We start from the raw sequence: 21,636 nt of genomic DNA, 5'->3' as shown, positions 1-21,636 counted from the left end.
AGAGTAGGAATTCTATTTCATTTTTACAAACTATTTGGCAAAATAATGGTAACTAATACTAACCCAATTTGAAATTAGTATTTACCAAATGCTCTGGGTTACAAAAAAAAGAGGAATAAAAAGGAAGGTCCTAAAATAATAGCCTGCATACATTTAAAAGACTGGAATAATACAGACTCTAAACAAGGGAAGGGGAAAATAAAACACCGTAAGTCAGAATATGAGAAAATGGATCAGGGTAGAGTGCACTGGGTGTACGCAGAGGAGAAGTATAGTCATCTTGTATCAAAAGAGAGATGAGTTAAGACAGAATTTCTAAAATGTGATTATGTAAACATTATGCAGGTAACCTGCAAATATGTAGATTTCTGAGATCTGAGGATAACAGTTCAAAGTCAGTCCAAGCAGGTTTGTTGGTTAGAGGTTTATCTCCCATTAAGCAGCAAAAAGCCAAAAGTGGAGCTGGGGCTCAAGTTGTAGAGCACTAGCCTTGAGCAAAAAAGAGCTCAGGGCCCAGGGACAGCACCCAATCTCTGAGTTCAAGCCCCAGGATCAGCACATGCATGTGAGCAAGAGCAGTGCATGTGTGTGCACACACATACACGTTAGGGGAGATGAATGACAGGTTCAGATCTTCTTAAAGAAAAAAAGTCAGGGGTGGACATACACAGGAATTTTTAACAGTGGGATTTAATTAAGCAAAAGCTAGACTTTATTAAATTAGAAGTGATTGTAAAGCACAGAGGAAACTGAAGCCAGACAACTTGACCAAACTGGCGCATGTCTTGAGTCCTTCAAGTCACAGATGCTTTTATGAATAGGGTTTAATGACTGTGTTAAGGGTATGTATGTAGTTGTGGCAATCTCTAAGAAACAAGAGGTCATTTCCAAAAACTGGGGCATAGGGAATAGCTTATGTAACAAAATGTCCTTAGAACCAAGATAGAGATTTGAAGGGAGAAGTGTTTGTTCATGCAGCCTCAACTATAATGAGATGTAGATGAGGCCTCTGGCTAACCTCTAGGTTGGGAATTTTCCTGTTCGGTTGTTTGCGGGGGACTGTTGGCCAGGTTACCAAGGAATTAGCCTCCACCATGGTCAACCATTGCTCCAGGTCAATGGTGGAGGAGGATGCTTGTTAAAATGTACCCAGATGTAATGCTGCACCTGTTCCCTGGCTCTTTTTGTTTTATTATTATTCCCTTTCTACCTTCCTGCCCCATATAAAAATACTAAAGATGACAAATTAGAAAAATAAAGAGATTTATCAGATCCTATTAAAAGGCATAAGAAGTCAAGATGCTTTTGTTTCTGTTAATTAGCCCACCATCTACAAAACCATAGTCCTCGGGAGACTACAGGCTTTCTAAATTAACCGCTAAAGATGAAAAGCTAATGTGAAGTCAACCTCATCACAATCCACAGACTCTGAAGTGTTGAATGAGCATGAAGCTTAATTTTTAATTGTAAGACAAAATGTATTTGATATCATTCATACTCTGATTTAAGGACAAGCCACTTCAAAAGAAAATGAATATTATGAATTATGTACCTCAAACCCTTGTAGAAAAAGAATAAAAGGAAGTTATGTCCTTCCTCGTGGCTCATTAACAAGATTATGGAAATTATAGAGCCTGAATATGCAAAACAAAAAAAAAAATGCCAGAAGCACAGACTCTGATTAGTCAAGGCTAATGCTGCCTGTGAGTTGCTTTAGCACAATGATTTGAAACCCGATTTTACATTGGGATCACCTGGAAGTACATTTATATTATCAAGGTCTGGATCTCATCACCGGGAATTAATAGATCTAGGATGAAGCAAAAGCATAGCAGTTTTTCTTTTAAGCATCCTAAGTTGATTTTAATGGTCAGTTAATGAATTACTTCTAGGCAACAGAGGCCTAGAAGATACGAAAAGTCACTGGATGCGTGTAATAAGGATGCTGTTAAGTCATGAGCTAACTGTAAGAGAAGTTCAACGTGGTATCCGTAGCCAATGAAGGAAGTTTCTAGTAAAGAAGGCTGTGATTAGCGAAGACAGCAATCTGAACTGTGAACATTACAGCTCCTGCTCTACTCCGGTCACCTGGTAGGGCTTCACTGACTTCTCACAATCTCTGCTAGACAGAACTTAGCTCTCTTAAACCAGCGTTCCACTTTGATGGGGACTTATAGGTCTCTACATAGCTCTCCTCTCTACTTTCAATTTGCATGTTTATTTGGATACTTCCTATTTACTTCTACTGAGCACTGTGCTCAACTAATTATTTTCCTGATTGATTGAAAGCCTATTCTTGCTGTAAGAGCAACAACTCTCCATTCCTGTGAACTATATCCTCTAGTCACATTAAAAATTAATAAAGGAAAAAACCCAACTACATCAGTCTTAACATGATCCCATTACTCAAATGACTTCCATTTCTACTTATTTGCCTCACAATGAAAACAAAAACAACACATTTCCTTCCACATATTTCTTCCCTGCTACACACACATTCCATCTTTCGCATTGATAAAAAATATCAAACATAGCTGGGCACCAGTGACTCATGCCTGTAATCCTAGCTACTCAGGAGGCTGAGATCTAAGGATCGCTGTTCAAAGCCACTAGAGCAGATTCTTATCTCCAGTTAACTACCAGAAAACCAGAAGTGGCTCTGTGGCTCAAAGTGGTAGAGCAATAGCCTTGAGCTGAAGAGCTCAGGGACAGTGCCAGGCTCAAAGTTCAAGCCCCACAACCAACAACAAAAAAAATCAAACTATTTTTATTTAAAAATAATCAAAACAACTGTCATACTATCTAAATATTTCATCATCTAAATATTTACCATTTCCTGAAAGATCCAATAAAATAGACAAAGAGCTGAAGTTTATCTTACATTAAAATGCATAGCTTTAAGTCCTATTGGACATGGAATAATTATTAGTGTAGTCTTCTAGTCAAGCATGGAAATTGCTAATGTCTGCCCTTGAAGGAAATGAACTGTGCAAAAAATTTCAAGCAAACATGATCCAACTGTTCACACAAAGGCAAGGTTACATAAGAAATGCATTGTGCATCTATCCAAATTTCCCCTCAAATTGCCCCCAGATCAGCATGTACTTCACCTCTTTTCCACCAATTAAAATCATAAACAGATATTTTCAACAAAGGAGGATCAGGACTGAAGTGCATCCTCCACAGATGGCCAACATCACATGTCACAGTAATGGCCCAACTCATCTCCAGGATGCTGTATAAAAACAGCAAGACTGGGAGCACTGAAGCTCTATTGCTCTATGTTTAAGACTGCAACTTGCCAAGATGGATTTTCTTCATCGAAATGGAGTGCTTGTTATTCAGCACTTGCAGAAGGACTACCGAGCCTACTATGATTTTCTAAATTTTATGTCCAATGTTGGAGATCCGAGGAATATTTTTTCTATTTATTTCCCACTTTGGTTTCAACTTAATCAGACAGTAGGAACCAAGATGATATGGGTAGCAGTCATTGGAGATTGGTTCAATCTTATATTTAAATGGTAAGACTTCTGTTTTCTTTCACTATTTTTCTTAAAACTTACTCTTAAATTTATAACTTTAGCACAATGATCATATTTCAGGTATGTATACCCCAGTTCAGAGAATCTTTCAAATGTACCTGTTACCTACCTGGAAACATCATATTCATTAGTAGAACCTACAAAAAAGCAGAGAATTGTGTACATTGAGGAATAAATGATTTCCAAAACGGTGTAATACATACTCTGTGATTAACCAAGAAGTTAAAGGAATAGCACCATAACAAATAGACTGACAGTTCTAGGGGCCACTTTGGAATTCCAAATCTAAGCACTCAAAGTACCTATAAGACTTCTTAAAAAGAAAAACATTTCTGTGTTTATGAAAGATGAGGATGCCCAAATCCCCAGCACTACCATTTTCAGTAATAAGACACAGAAATAGAAGCTCTTTGGGTCTTTTAACCTTGGGCTTTCCCCCCACTAACACTCTCCTTGTACTTTTGTAGGAAAGAATAGCTAGCCTCCAACAAAGTAGTGTATATGTATTTAAATATATATGAATATTTCTATTTCTTTAAATACAGGATATTATTTGGTCATCGTCCATATTGGTGGATCCAAGAAACTCAGATTTACCCAAATCACTCTGGCCCCTGTCTTGAGCAGTTCCCCACAACATGTGAAACAGGACCAGGTAAGCAATTCAAGAAGTCTCATAATGAAGTTATCCCAACAGAAAATCACTATGTATGGTTATCACCTAATAACAGATGCATTGTGTAGTTTCTCAAAGAAAATGGCCTGGGTTGGACAAGGAGGCAAAATGCCTAAGCATCAAAAGTGCTAATGATAAAGAAGTTTTATAAATAATCAAATTCTATTTTGCTGTTTGAGAAGGGGAAGCTTGTGAGAGTACTTCCTAAATGATTTTTTATGTGGGCATTTACTTTTTGGAAGAAATATAAAAAAAAACAATTAGCTAGAACAAATTCTTACAGAATTATGAGGGAGAATGATGGAAAGAATGTCATTGATCAGGATGCATTGTATTCATAATTTGAGATTCGAACTCAAATCCCTTTGCACAACTACATCATCATCATCATCACCATCATCATAATAGCTGTTGGAAAGAGGGAAGAATAGTCCTATAAGAAAAGTAAAGGCTTCTCAATGGTACTATGCTAGTAAAGACAGTTGCTAACTTTAGAACTATTTCTTAACTTTTTTCCTTTTCTCTCTTGCGTGTATAAATCATCTTCTTTGGCTACATCTTACTTGTTAGTATGACTCTGAATAAGTGTAACTTTTTTGTTGTGGAAGTTGGATTCAAGCCTGTAAAATTGAGAGTTTTAAAAATACATAATAAAAAGTTACATGTGGTTATCATTAATAAGAATGTGTTCCATGGTACCTCACTGGTTTGTTACATAGCATAAAATTATTGCCATGAGATACTGTTTGAAACTAGCCCTACATATATGAGTTCCTAATCAGTCTTCTGAATGTCTTTTTGCCATATAAATGTATGCCTACATCTGTCATATCATTTATCATGCCATACTACAATTAATTCTTTATGTATTTTGGCTTTTCTAGACTGTATCAGAACAGGGATAATGTGTATTTTATCTTTGCGAAACCAAAGTGTTTTTACATGAACTAGATAGAATGGATGAATAACCTTGGAGACAACTGGTATGGTTGTTTGGTCTGTCCTGGCACTTCCTGGCATTTGTTCCATCTTAGGGGGCATTTTCAGTGGAGTGGAGAAACAAGAGATGGAGGAGGCAGCAGAGAGTCTGCTTAGAGATAAGAAATAGGTGTGTTGTTGTTTAACCAAACAAGAGATTGGTGCTGTGTTTTTTTTTTAATCTGATCTTTAACCAGAATGAAAAAGCAAGGAGAATATCAAAATAAAGTTATTAAAATAAAAATTATTATTATTATTAAAAATAAAATTAAGCAGAATGGGAAAGACATTGTGGCAGCTGAGATCCTACCTGACTGCAGATGTTTTCTTCCAGGATCCATGGAAGACAACTTTGCTCCTCCTCCATTGCATAACAATAGTTGTCATTGCAGTTGCCACAGATAGCAAACAGCTACCTGTTTGCTCCTAGCAGTCACCTGTAAATTAATCAACGAACCACAGGCACAGCAATGGTTGCCTTAGAGTTTGACTTTGTAGCCCAAGAAAAATACACAGATTCTAGGTTCAGTAGTGGAGCCAGTGTGATGGCTGTGCTTGTAATTCCAGCTAGGGGAGTAGCAACAGAAGGATTGCAAGTTAAAGACTGGCCTAAGCTACATAGAGAGTACTCTAGGCCAACCTGGTCTACATAGTGAGACTCTGTCTCAAAAAGAGAAAAGGAAAGGAAACTAAGAGAGAGAGAAAATAAAGGAAAGGAAAAAAAATCCAAGGTATTTTAATTTTTTTGTCCATTGAAAATAATTACACATGAAGAATGAATAAGCTTGTCTTAGATATAGCTGCAAAAGCTTTGAATATACTGATTTCTGTAATTCAGGGAGCTTGAAAATCTGGGAAAACTTTTTTTTAAAAATAGTTTCGAGGTTCAGTCTTCCTTTTTTTTAGCTCCTCACATTATGTAAGGCTGATGCCCTCTACACTAACCTAGCATCCATGTCTGACTGTGAAACTAAATTAACCAACTTTCAAATGGCTGATACTTATTGCAGGAAGTCCATCTGGCCATGCAATGGGCTCATCGTGTGTCTGGTATGTCATGGTGACAGCTGCCCTTAGCCACACTGTCAGCCGGGTGGACAAGCTCTCCATTACTCTCCACAGGTCAGTCCGACTCCAGCGTCTACAGCACGGGCATGGCAGTTTTAATACATAACATCTTTTCGAAAAATCCTTTTTTGTAATTTTAGATATTGAATGAAATATTCATAATCTATTCTATCATAGCTAAACTAGCAGAATGAATAGAAAATTAATATTTTGCATTAGGATAACATCCTAATTAGCTCACAGCTATTTCCACGTTTATAATAGAATTGGAAATGTTTAAACGATTAATGACTAGTTAAATGTGCCTTTGGGTTTCCAAAATTCAATGATTACTGTGGTAGCTCATAAATAAGTCATAAATATTATATAAGGAAACATTTTTCCATGCTTATTTCCTTGCTTTGAGATTAACTGAAGGTTTTAAGAATCATCATCCCACTCAAAACATCAATTTTTAGTGAAAAATCATACTGTCTTGTCTGAATAGCCAATGTTTTTTGATCAATAACATTCTAGCTTTAAAGATTATACGGTGTTTTCAGTTGAAAACATTCTAGAGGCAAACAAATTTTAATGTTAATAGGCTTAATACTAGTAAATTTCTTTCTTTTTCTTCGATTAAGATTACTTATAATTTGTAGGAACCAGGGTTCTTCTTTCTCTTCTTTTCTGAATTCTTTAACTATCATTAAAACAATACTGAGCATGACTTTAGTTAGAAATTATTGGATGACTTGACATAAAATGTGTGGTTATACATATGTGTGTGTGTGAGAGAAAGAGAGAGAGACAGAGACAGAGACAGAGAAACAGAGAGAGACAGAGACAGAAACAGAGAAAGACAGAGAGACAGAGACACAGAAAAAGAGAGACAAATCAGGCAGACTAAGGATGTGGCTCAAGTGGTAAATGCTTGCATAGCAAACACAAGCCCCAGAGCTCAAACCCAATAATGGAAGGGGGATTATAGACAGACAGACCAGACAGACAGACAGACAGACAGACAGACAGACAGACAGACAGACAGAAAGACAGATGTAGATATTTACATATATCTAATATGTAAAATCACATAAAAGTTCTAAAATAAAAATTCAAGATCTATCACATATTCTACTTTGTAGAATAGTGCTGAAAACTAAGAAATCAGCTCCTTTTAACTTAGAAAAATGTATCTCTTCTAAAAAATTTTTATATCCAATTCCTGATTTCTATAGCTCCAACATTTTTTTTCATCTGTCTAAACTTAATGAGTACCTAGTCTTTATCTTGACCTTACCAAATCCTACTTGTTTCTCTACATGGATAGCCTCTGTTTATTTCCTCTTGGAAAATGTCATTTTCTCTTTATTCCTCTGTCTTTCTACAACTAAATATGATTCTGGTTAGCAGAAACAAACCATTCAAGGAGCTCAGTACTACTGTTTATCTATCTATCTATCTATCTATCTATCTATCTATCTATCTATCTATCTATCTATCTATCTATCTATCTATTTGTTTATTGGGGGGGGGTCCAGTCATGGGGCCTGAACTCTGGGTCTGGGTTCTGTCCCTCAGCTCTTCAGCTCAAAGCTAGCACTCTACCACTTGAGCCACAGCGCCACTTCCGGCTTTTTCCTTTTTGCTTATGTGGTGCTGAGGAATCGAACCCAGGGCCTCATGTATGCAAGACAAGCACTCTACCACTGAGCCACCTTCCCCGCCCTTCAATACTACTTTTTAAATAGCAGACATTGTATGGATTTTGATATTTTTATGTTGCTTGCATGTTGCTGCTTCTTGTTACTTTATGATCCTTACTTTGGTCCTTATTTCTCAAAAAAACAAGGAACCAGGACTCTTGGGAATCTGTGAAATTGCACCAAATGAGAACCTGCCCCTGCATGCGCTCAATGCTTTTCTTCTAAGAAGCAGCTGCCTCTTCAGCATGTTTCCTTCAAATAAAGAAAGTCAGAGAAGGGAGAGTAAAAAGCAATAATGTAATAGAATAAAAACATCTGTGGCTTCCCTTTTAGCATTTATTAAGATGTGAGGTGGTACCACTGGTCAAATTGAATGTACTGAGAAACGTAGAAATCTCTGTTTTTGAATCCTACTGAACACATGAAAACAGTTGGGAATAAAACAACTCTAAAATTATACTACAACCAAGAGATTCTAAAGATTCCCTGGTGTCACTTACTTAATTTTATGAGTGATATAATTCTTTGCTTTTTACCCTTAAATCTCTTTTTTCATCATAGATTGACCTGGTCATTTCTTTGGAGTCTTTTCTGGTTGATTCAAATCAGTGTCTGCATCTCCAGAGTATTCATAGCAACACACTTCCCTCATCAAGTTATTCTGGGAGTCATTGGTGGTAAATATGGTTACTTATCTTTACTTGTATCCTTTGAAAGCTTTGCTTCATTTATCTTAGGGTGTCAGATGCTCTCTGGTAATCAATTTTCCAAGTTCAGCAGCTATCTACCAAGCTAAATACTAAATGTTGTCCTGGGAGCTTAACACAAACGTTGTCCTGGGAGCTTAAGTGGGTCAACACATGACCGTAGCCCCCATGGACAATGGCAGTCTTAGTGGTGTAAATGCATAAATGCACCACGAGGTGGATTGTTTTTTTAAAATTGTGAATAGAACCAAGTCCAGTTTTCAATGCATCACGTCAAACCCTGTGCTTATGAAACAAGCAACATGCTAGGCTTATCCCTGAGCCACATTACCAACCTGAGGTGATTATTACAGGAATGGACTTCATGGAGCATTGAGCAGCATTGAATTTCCAGTGCTCCCATGTACATTTCAAATGCTCTCTAAGAAAATTGGCCATGGCATTTGAAATATTAATGGCAAGCATCTAGATTAGGGCTGTGCCTGACTGATTCTTCTGGGCTAATATACATAGTTAAAAGACGATGGAGCAAATGGGTGGTTTCAGTTAATGCCAGTAAAAGGCTTTCATCGAACCTAGATGTCTAAATCCGTTTGTCACGGGAAAACTACAGCTAAATTCTTCCCTAAGGCAGAGAAAGGATTCCCGAGGAGCTTTAACAGTGCAGTCATCATAGGTGTTTCCAATCCCCAGGCATGCTGGTGGCAGAAGCCTTTGAGCACACCCCGGGTATTCACACGGCCAGCCTGAGCACATACCTGAAGACCAACCTCTTCCTCTTCGTGTTTGCACTTGGCTTCTATCTGCTTCTCAGACTGCTCGACATCGATTTGCTATGGTCTGTGCCTATAGCTAAGAAGTGGTGTGCCAACCCGGACTGGATCCATATTGACACTACACCTTTTGCCGGACTTGTGAGAAACCTTGGGATCCTCTTTGGCTTGGGTTTTGCAATCAACTCGGAGATGTTTCTTATCAGCTGCCGAGGGGAAAATGGCTACAAACTGAGCTTCCGGTTGCTCTGTGCTGTGACCTCATTGACCACGTTGCAGCTGTACCATTTCATCAAGATCCCCACTCATACAGAGCATTTATTTTATGTGCTATCTTTCTGTAAAAGTGCATCAATCCCACTGACAGTGGTGGCTCTGATTCCCTACTGTATACATATGTTAATGAAACCGAGTGAAAAGAAGATTAAATAGAGTTGTGCAAAGTTAGGGCTCTGTGGTCCTAGAATCACCCTGGTCCTCTGTCCCCCAACAGAACCACAGAGCAGGGAGACACTCTGGGGTACATCTCAGGAGAGGTTTGCAACAAGGTGGCACCCACCCACACTTAGTTTAGTCTTTACAATGGCTTTTTGTCATTGTTGTTTTATAATTAGGTGTCAACATTTCAAACACAGAATATTTGATTTAAGAAAACTGTGAAATTTCTTGAAAAACTTGATGATGTAACAATATGGAAGTTGCATTCCACAATTTAAAGACTATTGCCTGGGGCTGAATGCTGATTGCACCTAATAGTCAAGGAGGAATCTCCATTTTTTCACTGTCTTCAGCATCTCATTATGAACCCCAATGACAGACACCTTTATTTTCTTAAGACATGGGTGCTTTTAGTTCATGTGGGCATTTGAATGGTGATGCTGATCAAATCTAGTTCCCTTAAATTACAGATAAGCAAGTGGGGTTCCCTTCAGGTTAACTCAGTAGCAAGTCATGCTATGTTAGAAAAAGAATTAGAGCACTGTCCTTCTGGTACATATTTCCATGACAGTGTTCTCTGTTCCTCCATTTTAAGTAAGAGTAAATACTTCTGTGTAGTCTATGATTTCCATGTAAGGCCTCCATTTTCCCAGACATTGAAATGCCATATCCAGTTTCTCTTGTGCTCTGCTGGGCCAGCAGTGGCCATAGATATTAATACACAAGCAGATCTAGCACAAACTCAGACCAAGTTCTAGTCTACACATGAACAGAAGTACTTGTAGATATGTCAATCATTCCTACTATAGATCCTCTGATAAAACAATATCACCCACCCCGAAGTCTAGCTCTTCATTATGATGTCTCCATATTTTAATTTTAGGAGACAATGTTTCAAAACAAGGGGGAGAGAATTAAGGAAGACTATCAAATACATACACACACACATACTAAACTAGAATGAAGCCTACAACTGTACTTTAGAAAAATAATTCTAGACTAAATGAGATTACACTAACAATTTCTCAGTAAGGGTTGTAGTTTTCCTCATTGAAATTCTGGGCTTAAAGTTGATAACTGTAATATCAAACAAACAAAAAGAATTCGAGTCTGATTTTTGCCACATGTTACTGACCTGAGATTCACCATGATGTTTTATGTAAGCCTTCTTAAGAATGTCAGTGCCTGAATTATTTTAGATACAAAAGAGTTTATAAATATTTATGAAAACAGAACAGTTCAAGGGGATAAGATAGTATTTGACAAGATATTCATTGTGGAAAACAAAACCTCTAAAACCCAAAGAAATCATTGGCCCCTTTCCAAGTATAGTGATAGAATATGTGCTCTTATTTTTTTAGAGATAGCCTTCTTTCGAAAGGTAATTGATGACTAAGCAAAAAGCTGAGGAATGAAGATTTTCTTAAGTAAATTTGTCTCATGTTGATGACTCAATTAGGATGGAAGAAGAAGAAGTCTTCTTCATTTCCTTAGTGTCTCCTTATTGCTGTACCATTGGAAGGTCCTTCTAGTCCTTGGACTCTTTATGATACATTTGCTCCATCACATCTCCTGCATACATAGAAGGCCTGACTTCCTTTATGAGCTCTCTTTCAAACTTTCTCCAAACTTGGTAATATTCATCTGAACAATCCTCTATTCTAGTACATTCTCAGTCTGTTCTCAACAAGTCCTGAGGGATATTCAAACCAGGGAACTCTGCTGTGAGGCTTGACAATTGCAAATCCCTTCTTAGTTTCCATAGAGAAGCTCTGTTCAGCTACCTCACATGGGTCTGTTGAATCACGTGGGTTTCTCAGAGGGGAAATAGGATAAAGAATGAGCTCATTTTTCTATAATTAATCCCCAACACTGGTAGCCCTATCAGTTGTAGAGCCTGAGTTCCCAGTGAGAGATTTTTTTCTTGGTACTTTAGATGCAATCTCCTGGAGGGATCCATAGGGTAGCAAACTGCTTTTGTGATTGAAACTGCTTAGGCAGCAAGAAAAATAGCTTCACAAGTCTTGGAGAAAATCTTTGTCTGCAATAATGATGAAGAAGATTCTTTTCCTTCCAACTTATTTGTCAGAAGGAAGTGAAATTGAGCTCATTTGACTTACTGTTACCATATCCATTTAAATGTGTACCTATCTACATATGTAGGAGAAAAGTGTCAATAGCCTTCAGGATGACAAAAATCTGACTAGAGAAACTGTCCAATCATGCATATATTTGAAAAGAAATGCAAGGGAATGTATTCTGGCTGAAATCAGCCATCAAGAACGTGTAGTCCTTGTAACAAGATGCTCTGGAAACTCAAATTTATCTCTAACTAGAATATATTCAAAATTTGTAAATAGGTTTATTTACAAGTTGGTTTATAAAGTATGGTTCATTTCTTTGATTATATTATCTTATCTTTCCTAGCCATTTTTATTGAACTTTCACAGTGATGGGGATGTTGCATATTTTTTGCTATTCAGTACAGTAGCCACTAGGAAGCTCCTGAAATACAGCTAATGCAACCAGTAGACTGCATTTATTAAACTTTATTTACATTCACTTTGTATGTGTGTATGTGGGTACTGGGGCTCAAACTTTGGGCCTAGCTCTCTCACTCAGAGTTTTGCTCAAGGCTGCTGCTCTAATATTTGAGCCGCAGCTCCATTTCCAGCTTTTTTTTCTAGTTAATTTGGGGGTAAGAGTCTGACAGACTTTTCTGCCAAGATTGGCTTTAAACCAGGATCTGCTGTTTTCAGCCTTTTGAATAGCTCGGATTACAGGCTTGAGCTACTGTGCCTGGCTTACATTTACTTTAAGTTTAAAGTCCAATAGCCATGTGTGTCTAGTAAATGCTAAATTGGGCATTACAAATCTAATCCCACAGTGCTTTTCGTTGAAAACAAAATAATTATTTATATAAAACAATTATTTATATTGTCACTTATTCCACATTCCTGCAAGATAGTGGTTGTAAGGTTTGCCCAAAGGAGACTGTGTCACAGTTGTTCAGGAAAGTTCATTTAGGAGAACCAAACCACTGGTCCACATGAGATGGATGGAGGTGTGCAGAGAGGTGATGTATGGCAGGGAGAAAAGTTATATAGGGAGAGAGCAGGGAGGAGGTGTGGCTGCAGTGGATGCAGAAGTGACCTTGGAAGTGACCTTAGAGCCTGGGGGACCTCCCATTTCCCCCACATGCTCCAGTTATCTGGGTTACAGGTGCTGGGTGGGGACTTCTAGAAAGGACCAGGTGTAGTTCCTCACAAGAGAGAACAAAAAGGAAGGGGCCATTTTTCCCAGGCAGACCTAACAGTGGAGATCTAAAATACCAGGAGAATAGTGGCTTCTGTTGCATCTTCAAGAGAGACATCCAGCAGATCTGGGATCCTCTGTGCTCCCTTCACTCTGTCTGGGATTGACCCCCACTGCATCATGTCCTTGAAAACTAAGGGACCCAAGACTGAGTGAAATTTTATTCAATATTAATGACCACATTTTGGATGACTGGATGATCTTACCAAATTCTCCTGTTTTCCTGGGTTTTATGTATCTGTATGCCTCACACCAATATTTTTAGAAATAATCACATAAGCATGGCTCGTGTCTAACTGCCACTGAGGTCCTCATTGATGACCTGTCTTGGCCACCCTGGAAACTACAAATGTCTTCCTGGGTGAATGTCTGGTCCACTGTGTTGCTAAGAAGCTAAAGTGATATTGTCAACCTTTTTTTCTTCCCTTTATCTTTAGTACTTGATAGGATGATTTCACTCTATAGTAAGAGTTGTGACTCTCATTAGTTTCTTTTTTTTGGGGGGGGGTCCGGTCGTGGGGCCTGAATCTGGGCCTGGACACTGTCCCTCAGCTCTTCAGCTCAAGGCTAGCGCTCTACCACTTGAGCCACAATGCCACTTCCGGCTTTTTTCTTTTTGCTTATGTGGGGCTGAGGAATCGAAACCAGGGCCTCAGGCATGCAAGGCAAACACTCTACCACTGAGCCACCTTCCCAGCCCCTCTCATTAATTTCTTTATGTCTTCATTTTGTTTTTCTTTTTTTACAAAAAAGAGTTCACAGTAACGGTTTATAAAACAACAAATTCCAGAAACCCCTGCCCAAAGACAGAAAGTCATTAAACTAAGAATTAGACGTGTTTCATTTTCAGCTTTCCAAAGGGCAGCAGCAGTCGATGTCGAATTTAAGACTGCTTTGTGTAGAGTACTAATTAATGTCTTTGCTGTCCTTTGATGAGATCGCAGTAATGATTTATTAGTCACATTTCATTTCTTATGCTAGCTCAGAAGTTATTGCTCCAGAGGAGAGAGAAAATTCAAAAATTGAGGTTATAAAGGTTAGTGTGAACCCAATTAATTGTCTTCTGCTTTGAATTCTTTAATTTCTTAGAATCTTTTCCTCTAACATTTTGCCATGTTGTTTCTGAAGAGAAGCTGTCTTTCGTTCAAAAACCTGTGATGCTTCTCCAAAAGATGTATGCTCTAGGAGCTGCCTGGGGACAGGAGCACACTGCAGCTGCTGTGGTCCAACTGCATTGGGCTTGAGACCAAACTCGATGGCTACCCAGAGGAGCACTGGCTTTAACCAAACACTAGCCCACCTCAGCTAACTCCTTCTCTGGGACTATATAGGTAGCATGCAGGAAGAGCAGGTGACATTTGCCTGGGAAAGTTATGCAGCCTCAGTGATGAAGAACTCCCCCTTCTCCTCTCATCTTCCCTGTACATTATGGGGCCAGTCACACTCTGATTCCTCCCAATCCAAAACTGGCTTTTCAAGGACTCAGGCTTTGTTCTATGAACAGTATTGGTCAGGCCAGTATTTCTGCCTGCATATCTGGCTTCACTAGAAACAATTATTTCACATATACTGTCTTCATTAGAAAGAGTTGCCTCAGAGACGACAGGTAAGCCTGGCTTCCCAGCCACTTGGGAAGCAGAGTTAGGATAAAAGTCCTGGCCCAATCCAGACAAAGGAGAAGGTCCATTCTGAAAAATAAACTAAAAGCAAAAGGACCTGAGCCTGGCCCAAGTAGTAAGGTGCTTGCCTAACAAGCAGGGAGTTCTAGATTCAATCTATAGTAACACACAACACACACACACACACACACACACACACACACACACACACACACACACACACACACACACACACACACAGATTGCATGTATTTTTCACTCTCTTGCTTTCTGGTGCAGTGATTCTGCATTAAAAATATCTGGTCCTCAAGATCTTCTTTTCTCCACAATCATTCCAAATTGCTTTTTTGTGGGTTTTCTTTTCTTTTTCTTTTTCTTTTTTTTTTTGGAATGGTATAAGATATGGTGGAGTGCTTCCTATTTTCTTATATTTCTTATCTTTGCATCAGAGTTCTGCGATTTTTGTCACGCATTTCATTCTTTTAGCTTTGGAATCTTAATGCCTTGCCTATCCTGGCCAATGAAGAGGCTCTGTCACAGCTCGAATTCTGCGGGCCACAGTTGGGAGGTTGGTACAAGAGAATTCCAAGACAACAGAGTACAAATGACTTCATGGAGTTTCACAGTTAGCACTCTGGACCACCTTCTTCAGTCCTACATTCTAGTTGGGCTCTTTACTGTCACTCTGGAAGGCCATTCAACATTGGTGGCCTCCAGTCACTAATTCTCAACTGAGGCACTTAGCATACACTTACAACAGAAAGTCACTTATGTGACATTCTGCAATTCAGATATTCAAATTTAATATGGACCTTTCCTGATTCCTCTTTGTGGACACTGTTTAGGTGAAAGACCTCCAGGTTTTTTGTTTGTTTGTTTGTTTTTCTGAGAAGTTAAAAAAAAAAGATAAGAAAAGCCATGGTAAATGTATTCCAGAGAAAGTATTTGAATTTTTACTAACATTCGATGAACAAGGCTTTTTATATATTTTAAAAAGATTGTACTCCATTTTGAAATATTCCTTTAGCTCATGCCTGTAATCCTGGCTACTCAGGAGGCTGAGATCTGAGGAACTCAGTTCAAAGCCTGCCCGGGCAGGAAAGTCCGTGAGAGTCTTATCTTCAATAAACCACTAGAAAACCAGAAGTGGTGCTGTGGCTCAAGTAGTAGAGCACTAGCCTTGAGCTGAAGAGCACAAGGACAGCGCCCAAGCCCAGAGTTCAAGCCCCACAACAGACAAAAAAAAAATCCTTTATTAATCCAACTATGCAGAACATTTCAGTCATTAAAACATTCTATTCCAATTCGAATTCAAATTTTATAGCCTTGAAAAGAGACATATAGAAAATTGAAACAATTCAACTGATGTAATGAGACAGAATTATTAACGTAAAAATATTCACAGACTTTCTGCTCACCTATTGCTCAAAACTGATTTTTGTAGTTGAATTACCAATATCCAAAAAGAGAAGTTCTTACTGGAAGAGATACTGAGTTGACACAGAATGTAACAGGCTGAGGGAGAAAGGAATTTTGCTTTGGTGGAGGTGGGTTGGAGGCATTTCTCCTTTGGTAGCAAAATGCTATCCAGTTATAAATGTTTTATATTTCTAATGTAATGACTATTTGAATTTTCAACTTTCAAGAAAATTTTAACACAGTGTTCCTGTTTACATTTATTCTGCACTTTACATATTAGAATTCCATATTCTCGGCCAGTAAAATAGCACAGAATTTTTATCTTCTGTACTTTTATGGTAAACATCACTTGAGTGAACATTTCTCTTTCTCTTTCCAGTGATTCTGTTGTTATACAACTGATGGCTGTGTGTCTGACAATAGAAATTTTACCTGCATTGCAGAAAAGAAAACATTGTCAATTCCCCATCTGGCTATGTATTTTTTTTTCTCTGCTAAATTTTGTCATAGCTCCAATTTATTGGGTTGAGTAGTCAAACTCAGGCAGCTAGACATGCTAGTCACGTGTAGCCTGATTACTCAATAAGTTACTATATAGTGTAAGGGAATATGACTACAAGTTTGAAATTGTACTTAAGGAAGTTTGTTATGGATCTTGTAATGACGTAGAAATAAAGTTGACTTTTTAGTTCTTCATGTGTTTTGTAAATGTAACATAACTCTACCAACAAATTATACAATGCCAAGGTCTTTGGACGTAACTGTGAAAAATGAACATTAGAAATTCAGTTTCAGAAATACTTACATAATCTTCTCAACTCAGATAGGGCTTTCTTTTTGTCTTTTTTCTTTTTTCTTTTTTTTCTGGTCAGCCATAGGGCTTGAATTTGGGGCCTGGGTGCTGTTTCTGAGCTTTTTTCCTCACGTCTAGTAATGTACCACTTTCAGCCACAGCTGCACTTACTGTCTTCTGGTGGTTAATTGGAGATACAAGTCTCACAGACTTTTCTGCCTGGGCTGGCTTTGCACCATGAGCCTCAGATCTCAGTCTCCTGAGTAGCTAGAATTAGGGTTCGAGCCACCAGCACCCAGCCACTGACCTGAAATTTATCAGGATGGGATCATGGATGCTGCCCTAGAAAGGGCTCTATTGGTTATAAGTTTATGTACTACACTTCTGGTTGGATCTAGCAATACCTCTGTATGGTGGGCTTGGAAGGATTGGACTGTGATTAGAACTGTGTAAGTAACTAGTAACATGATTTCTCATCTCTTCTAATCCATTCTTCTTCAAATTCATCCTCTCCTTGAACTATTTTCTTTTTCAAATCCTGCAATAATGTGCCAATGGAATCCAAGTTGTTTATAATCTAATCTCCATTTAGTATTCAAGAGTAAGAAAGCAGAATCACCCTACTCCTGACACACCAAGTGAAGTGCCTAATGACAGCTTCGTTCATTTGAAGCAATGTCTGTGAAAGGTTCCTGGAAAACTGAGTGGACATGCTTCTGTCCTCCTCTCCATAGCAAAGAATTTTGTTTAAAAGATGGATTCGTTCTTTCCTTAAGTAATATCTTTGGAATATCTTTAGCCATAAAGTGCATGTTTGAAAGTCCTTTAAGCATACATCAATGCTTCAATATTGTATTGTTTCTGTATACTTACACTTTCAGTATTTTTATTAATAATATCTGTTACAATTGTACTAATCCATGCCTAAGTATAATAAATGACTTCAGTCATTTAAGGGGAAAGGTTTTTTTTTTTCCTCCTATAACAAGGTGGCTAAGGTAGGTAGGCCAGGGTGGGCTACCTGCTGAGGAATCTTCTGCAATCAGGGTTGTCCTATTTTCCTGCTCTGTCACTGTGATGTGTGGCCTTCATATAAATGATCACAGCATGGTTGCTGTGCTGAGCATTAAGGCAAGAAAAAGGCAGAAGGGTAATAACCCTTTTCTTATTCAGGTTATTCAGAAAGGTGGTCACCTACATACAGCCTATATCTATGCTGCATACATACAGGACCGCCTGGCCTTCTCAACTACAAGAGAGTCAAGGAAGGGAATACTGTTTTTCCAGCCCTTTGAAAGCAAAGGAAAATGGTAATAGACTAAGTGCCAAGTGAAATCCATCGATAACACCTGCCATGATGGGTGCTGGTGGCTCATGCTTGTAATCCTAGCTACTTAGATTTGAGGATTTGAGATTTGAGATTTGAGGATCACCATTTGAAGCCAGACAGAACAGACAAACTGAGTGAAAAAGCTAAGGGCACTAAATTCAAGCCCCAGCACCACACAAAAACACCACAAAACAAAATCCTCTCATAGTACCTTCTCATCTATAACAATAAATGTAACTTATTTTGTATCCCTCCCCTGCAGCCTCTCACAATAACATACCAAAATTATAGAGATATAATGCTATCAACGTCACTCTCAACCAATAAAATAGCACAGAGTTTTTACTTTCTGTACTCTTTTAAAATGTCACTTGAGTGAACATTTCTCTCTCTCCAATGATTCTGTTGTTATTCAACTGATAGCTTTGTATCTGACAATAGTAATTTTACCTTTGTTACACAAAAGAGAAAAATGTCAATCCCCACTCCCCCCCGCCAATCTGGCTATACATTCTTTTTCATTTGCTAAATTTTGTCGTAGCTCTAATTTATTGGGTTGAGTAATCAAATTCAGGCAGCTAGCTAGACATGCCAGTCACGTGTAGCCTGCTTACTCATTATAAGCCATAGGACACTGCCCAACTCATTAATGAGCACATTATAATGCTGGCCAGTGCTAATTAGATGATAATCATGCATTTCTTTATTTTCAGTCTATCCATTTAAATTAATTGGGCATTTAATTGAACGCAGTGTGAAAGAAATTGGAATTAGGTTTAGAGGTTTGTGGAAGTTACTTTCACCTGCTATCTCCTTTTCAGGTGAAATTATTCACTGTATTTCAAAATTCAGAGAAAATACAAATGACCATAGTGCTTACTTTATAATAGTATGCATGCATATGTAAATTTTTCTCAAAATGTGTTTGGAAACAGCAATCAAACTTGTGATTTATCTCCACTAACATCCTTATGTGACCTGAGTGCAGAGTGGTACTCCATGAATAAGAGATATTTACCCTTAGCTGGAAATATGAGGTGGAAGCCTAAATACCAATCTAACAAGAATATCCTGATAACTTCTTAGGACAAGAAAAAACACATATACATGAAGACATACAGGATAAAATGCTACACAAAGTCTGGTCAATCTGATTAAAATATGGTATACACATATGTGAAACAGTGTGAAGTCCCTTTGAATAATTGCCATGCACTTTAAACAAAATGAATGTGTTTTTTTTTTTTTTTAATTTTTTTTTTTTAAATTGTATTTTATTTTATTTGAGAACATACTGTACAGAGGGGCTACAATTACATGGGCAGAATAATGCATACATTTCTTACCAAGCATTGCAGCCTCCTCCTTTGTTTACCCTTCACTTCCCTTCCCTGCCTCCCCCCTCCCCCCACCCAATTTTACCCCCCTCCCCCCACCCAATTATACCCCCCTCCCCCCCCCACCGAAATTGTAAAGCTGGTTTTGACATGACATTTTTAAACAAAATGAATGTGTGAATGCAAAGTACATTATGTACATGTATGAAGTGAAGCAATGAAACCTGTTGGGATTGTTCTGGAAGGGGGAGGAGGACGCAGGAGGGGGACAGAAGGGTGAGTCTAATTAAAGCTATGTCAAAATGAAACTCCCTCCAACAAATAATTGATGCTAATAGGCAAAAATTAATATGCAGTTATTGAATAAGTCTCTCACCAACTACCTCTAATTAGAATCCTATATCATTTTCTGTAATAGAACATAATATCAAAATATCCCAGTATCTACACTTTGAATGAATAGATAATAACCACAATTTACATCAATGTGTGAGCACTACATTTAAGGTATCCTTTTATTAAAATACTTTCTTTGGATCTCATGAAAAGTAGGGTTACTCTTAGTACAAAAAAGAGTTTTTTAATGGACAAAAAATATCTAGAGGCTAATTTTTGTTTTATTTCAAATACTTTTATTTCTAGTTTGGTATATTGACTTCCATACAAAATTGACTGTTTTATTTCAAATACTTTTATTTCTAGTTTGGTATATTGACTTCCATACAAAATTGACCTTGTTCAAATGATTGAGGTTCTCTTCTGCCTAAAATCTGGAAAACATGCTGTTCAAATTTTCATAGAAAAAACCCCATAAGCAATCCTTATAAATTAACTGGAACAAGCCAGGTGCTGGTGGCTCACACCTGCAATCCTAGCTACTCAGGAGGCTGAAATCTGAGGATTGTGGTTCAAAGCCAGCCAGTCTCAAGTCCTTGAGACTCTTATCTCCAATAAACCACCAAAAATCCAAAAGTGCTGCTGTGGTTCAAGTGGTAGAGTGCTCACCTTGAGCTGACGAGCTGAGGGACAGTGCCCAGAGGCAGAGTTCAAACCCCAAGACCGACAAAAAAAAAAAAAAATTAACTGAAACAAAACGTTGTGGAACCAGATCCTAGGGAGCTTAAATAATATGGCAGTTTTTTGTTTCTGTAGTATCAAAAAATTTTAGTTATTCCCTTCTGTTAACTCAAAGAGGTGAGTAATGAGAACTTTGCATTGCCTCTCCTCAACCAAGATATTTTGGTAGTCTAAATACACATCAGGTTTTGAACATTTGTACTATGATGTAATGATGTAAATCAGCTCAGTAACTATATTTATATTGTCTATATTATAATGGGAATATTTTTTATATGTCAGCCTAACTAAAACACACATTTGAGGGGAAAAGATTGCAGAATAACAACAGGGAACAACACTCAACTCTCTGGCCAAGCAGAGATTTTCTAGATGGTACTCCACCTCTAGAGAGTCACACCAAATACGCTATAATTATCCAAACACATACACTAAAAAAGAAGATTTTATTCTGCCTTCACAAGAAGACACAGCACCAGGGCCACTGAGCTGGCTGGCTGGCTTACTTGAGTGCCGACCTTCAGCGTGTAATTTTTTTATTTAAATTAATGAATTAATAAATAATTGTCACAGGCCTTGAGCTCTGGGCCTGGGCCATGTCCCTGAGCTCTTTTTGCTTAAGGCTAGGGCTAGAGTTCTACCACTTTGAGCCACAGCACCAATTCCGGTTTTCTTGTGGTTAATTGGACATAGGACTTTTCTTCCCGGGGCTGGCTTAGAACTGTAATCCTCAGATCTCAATCTCCTGAGTAGATAGGATTACAGGCGAGTGATAGGATTACAGGCCAGCGCCAACAGCTGGCTTCAGTGTGGAATTTAAAGAACCAGCTTGGGGAAAAAACAGGGTGGGGAACATACAGCCTGAAGGGCCACAGC

At 38.2% G+C, this 21,636-nt stretch overlaps 1 protein-coding gene across 1 annotated transcript; it reads left to right on the top strand.

Annotated features, from left to right (window-relative positions):
- The first annotated feature begins 3,306 nt into the window (after positions 1-3,306).
- G6pc2 (glucose-6-phosphatase catalytic subunit 2) lies at positions 3,307-9,377 on the top strand. Its single transcript, XM_070033787.1, has 4 exons — positions 3,307-3,524; positions 4,091-4,200; positions 6,210-6,321; positions 9,353-9,377. Exons 1-4 carry the CDS (start codon positions 3,307-3,309, stop codon positions 9,375-9,377), a joined length of 465 nt encoding a protein of 154 aa, XP_069889888.1.
- The last annotated feature ends 12,259 nt before the right edge of the window (positions 9,378-21,636 follow it).

Source organism: Dipodomys merriami, unplaced genomic scaffold, assembly GCF_024711535.1.
Source record: "Dipodomys merriami isolate MVZ:Mamm:240054 unplaced genomic scaffold, mDipMer1.0.p SCAF_1, whole genome shotgun sequence".
Lineage (NCBI taxonomy): Eukaryota > Metazoa > Chordata > Mammalia > Rodentia > Heteromyidae > Dipodomys > Dipodomys merriami.
This window is presented reverse-complemented; position numbering and strand designations above follow the sequence as displayed.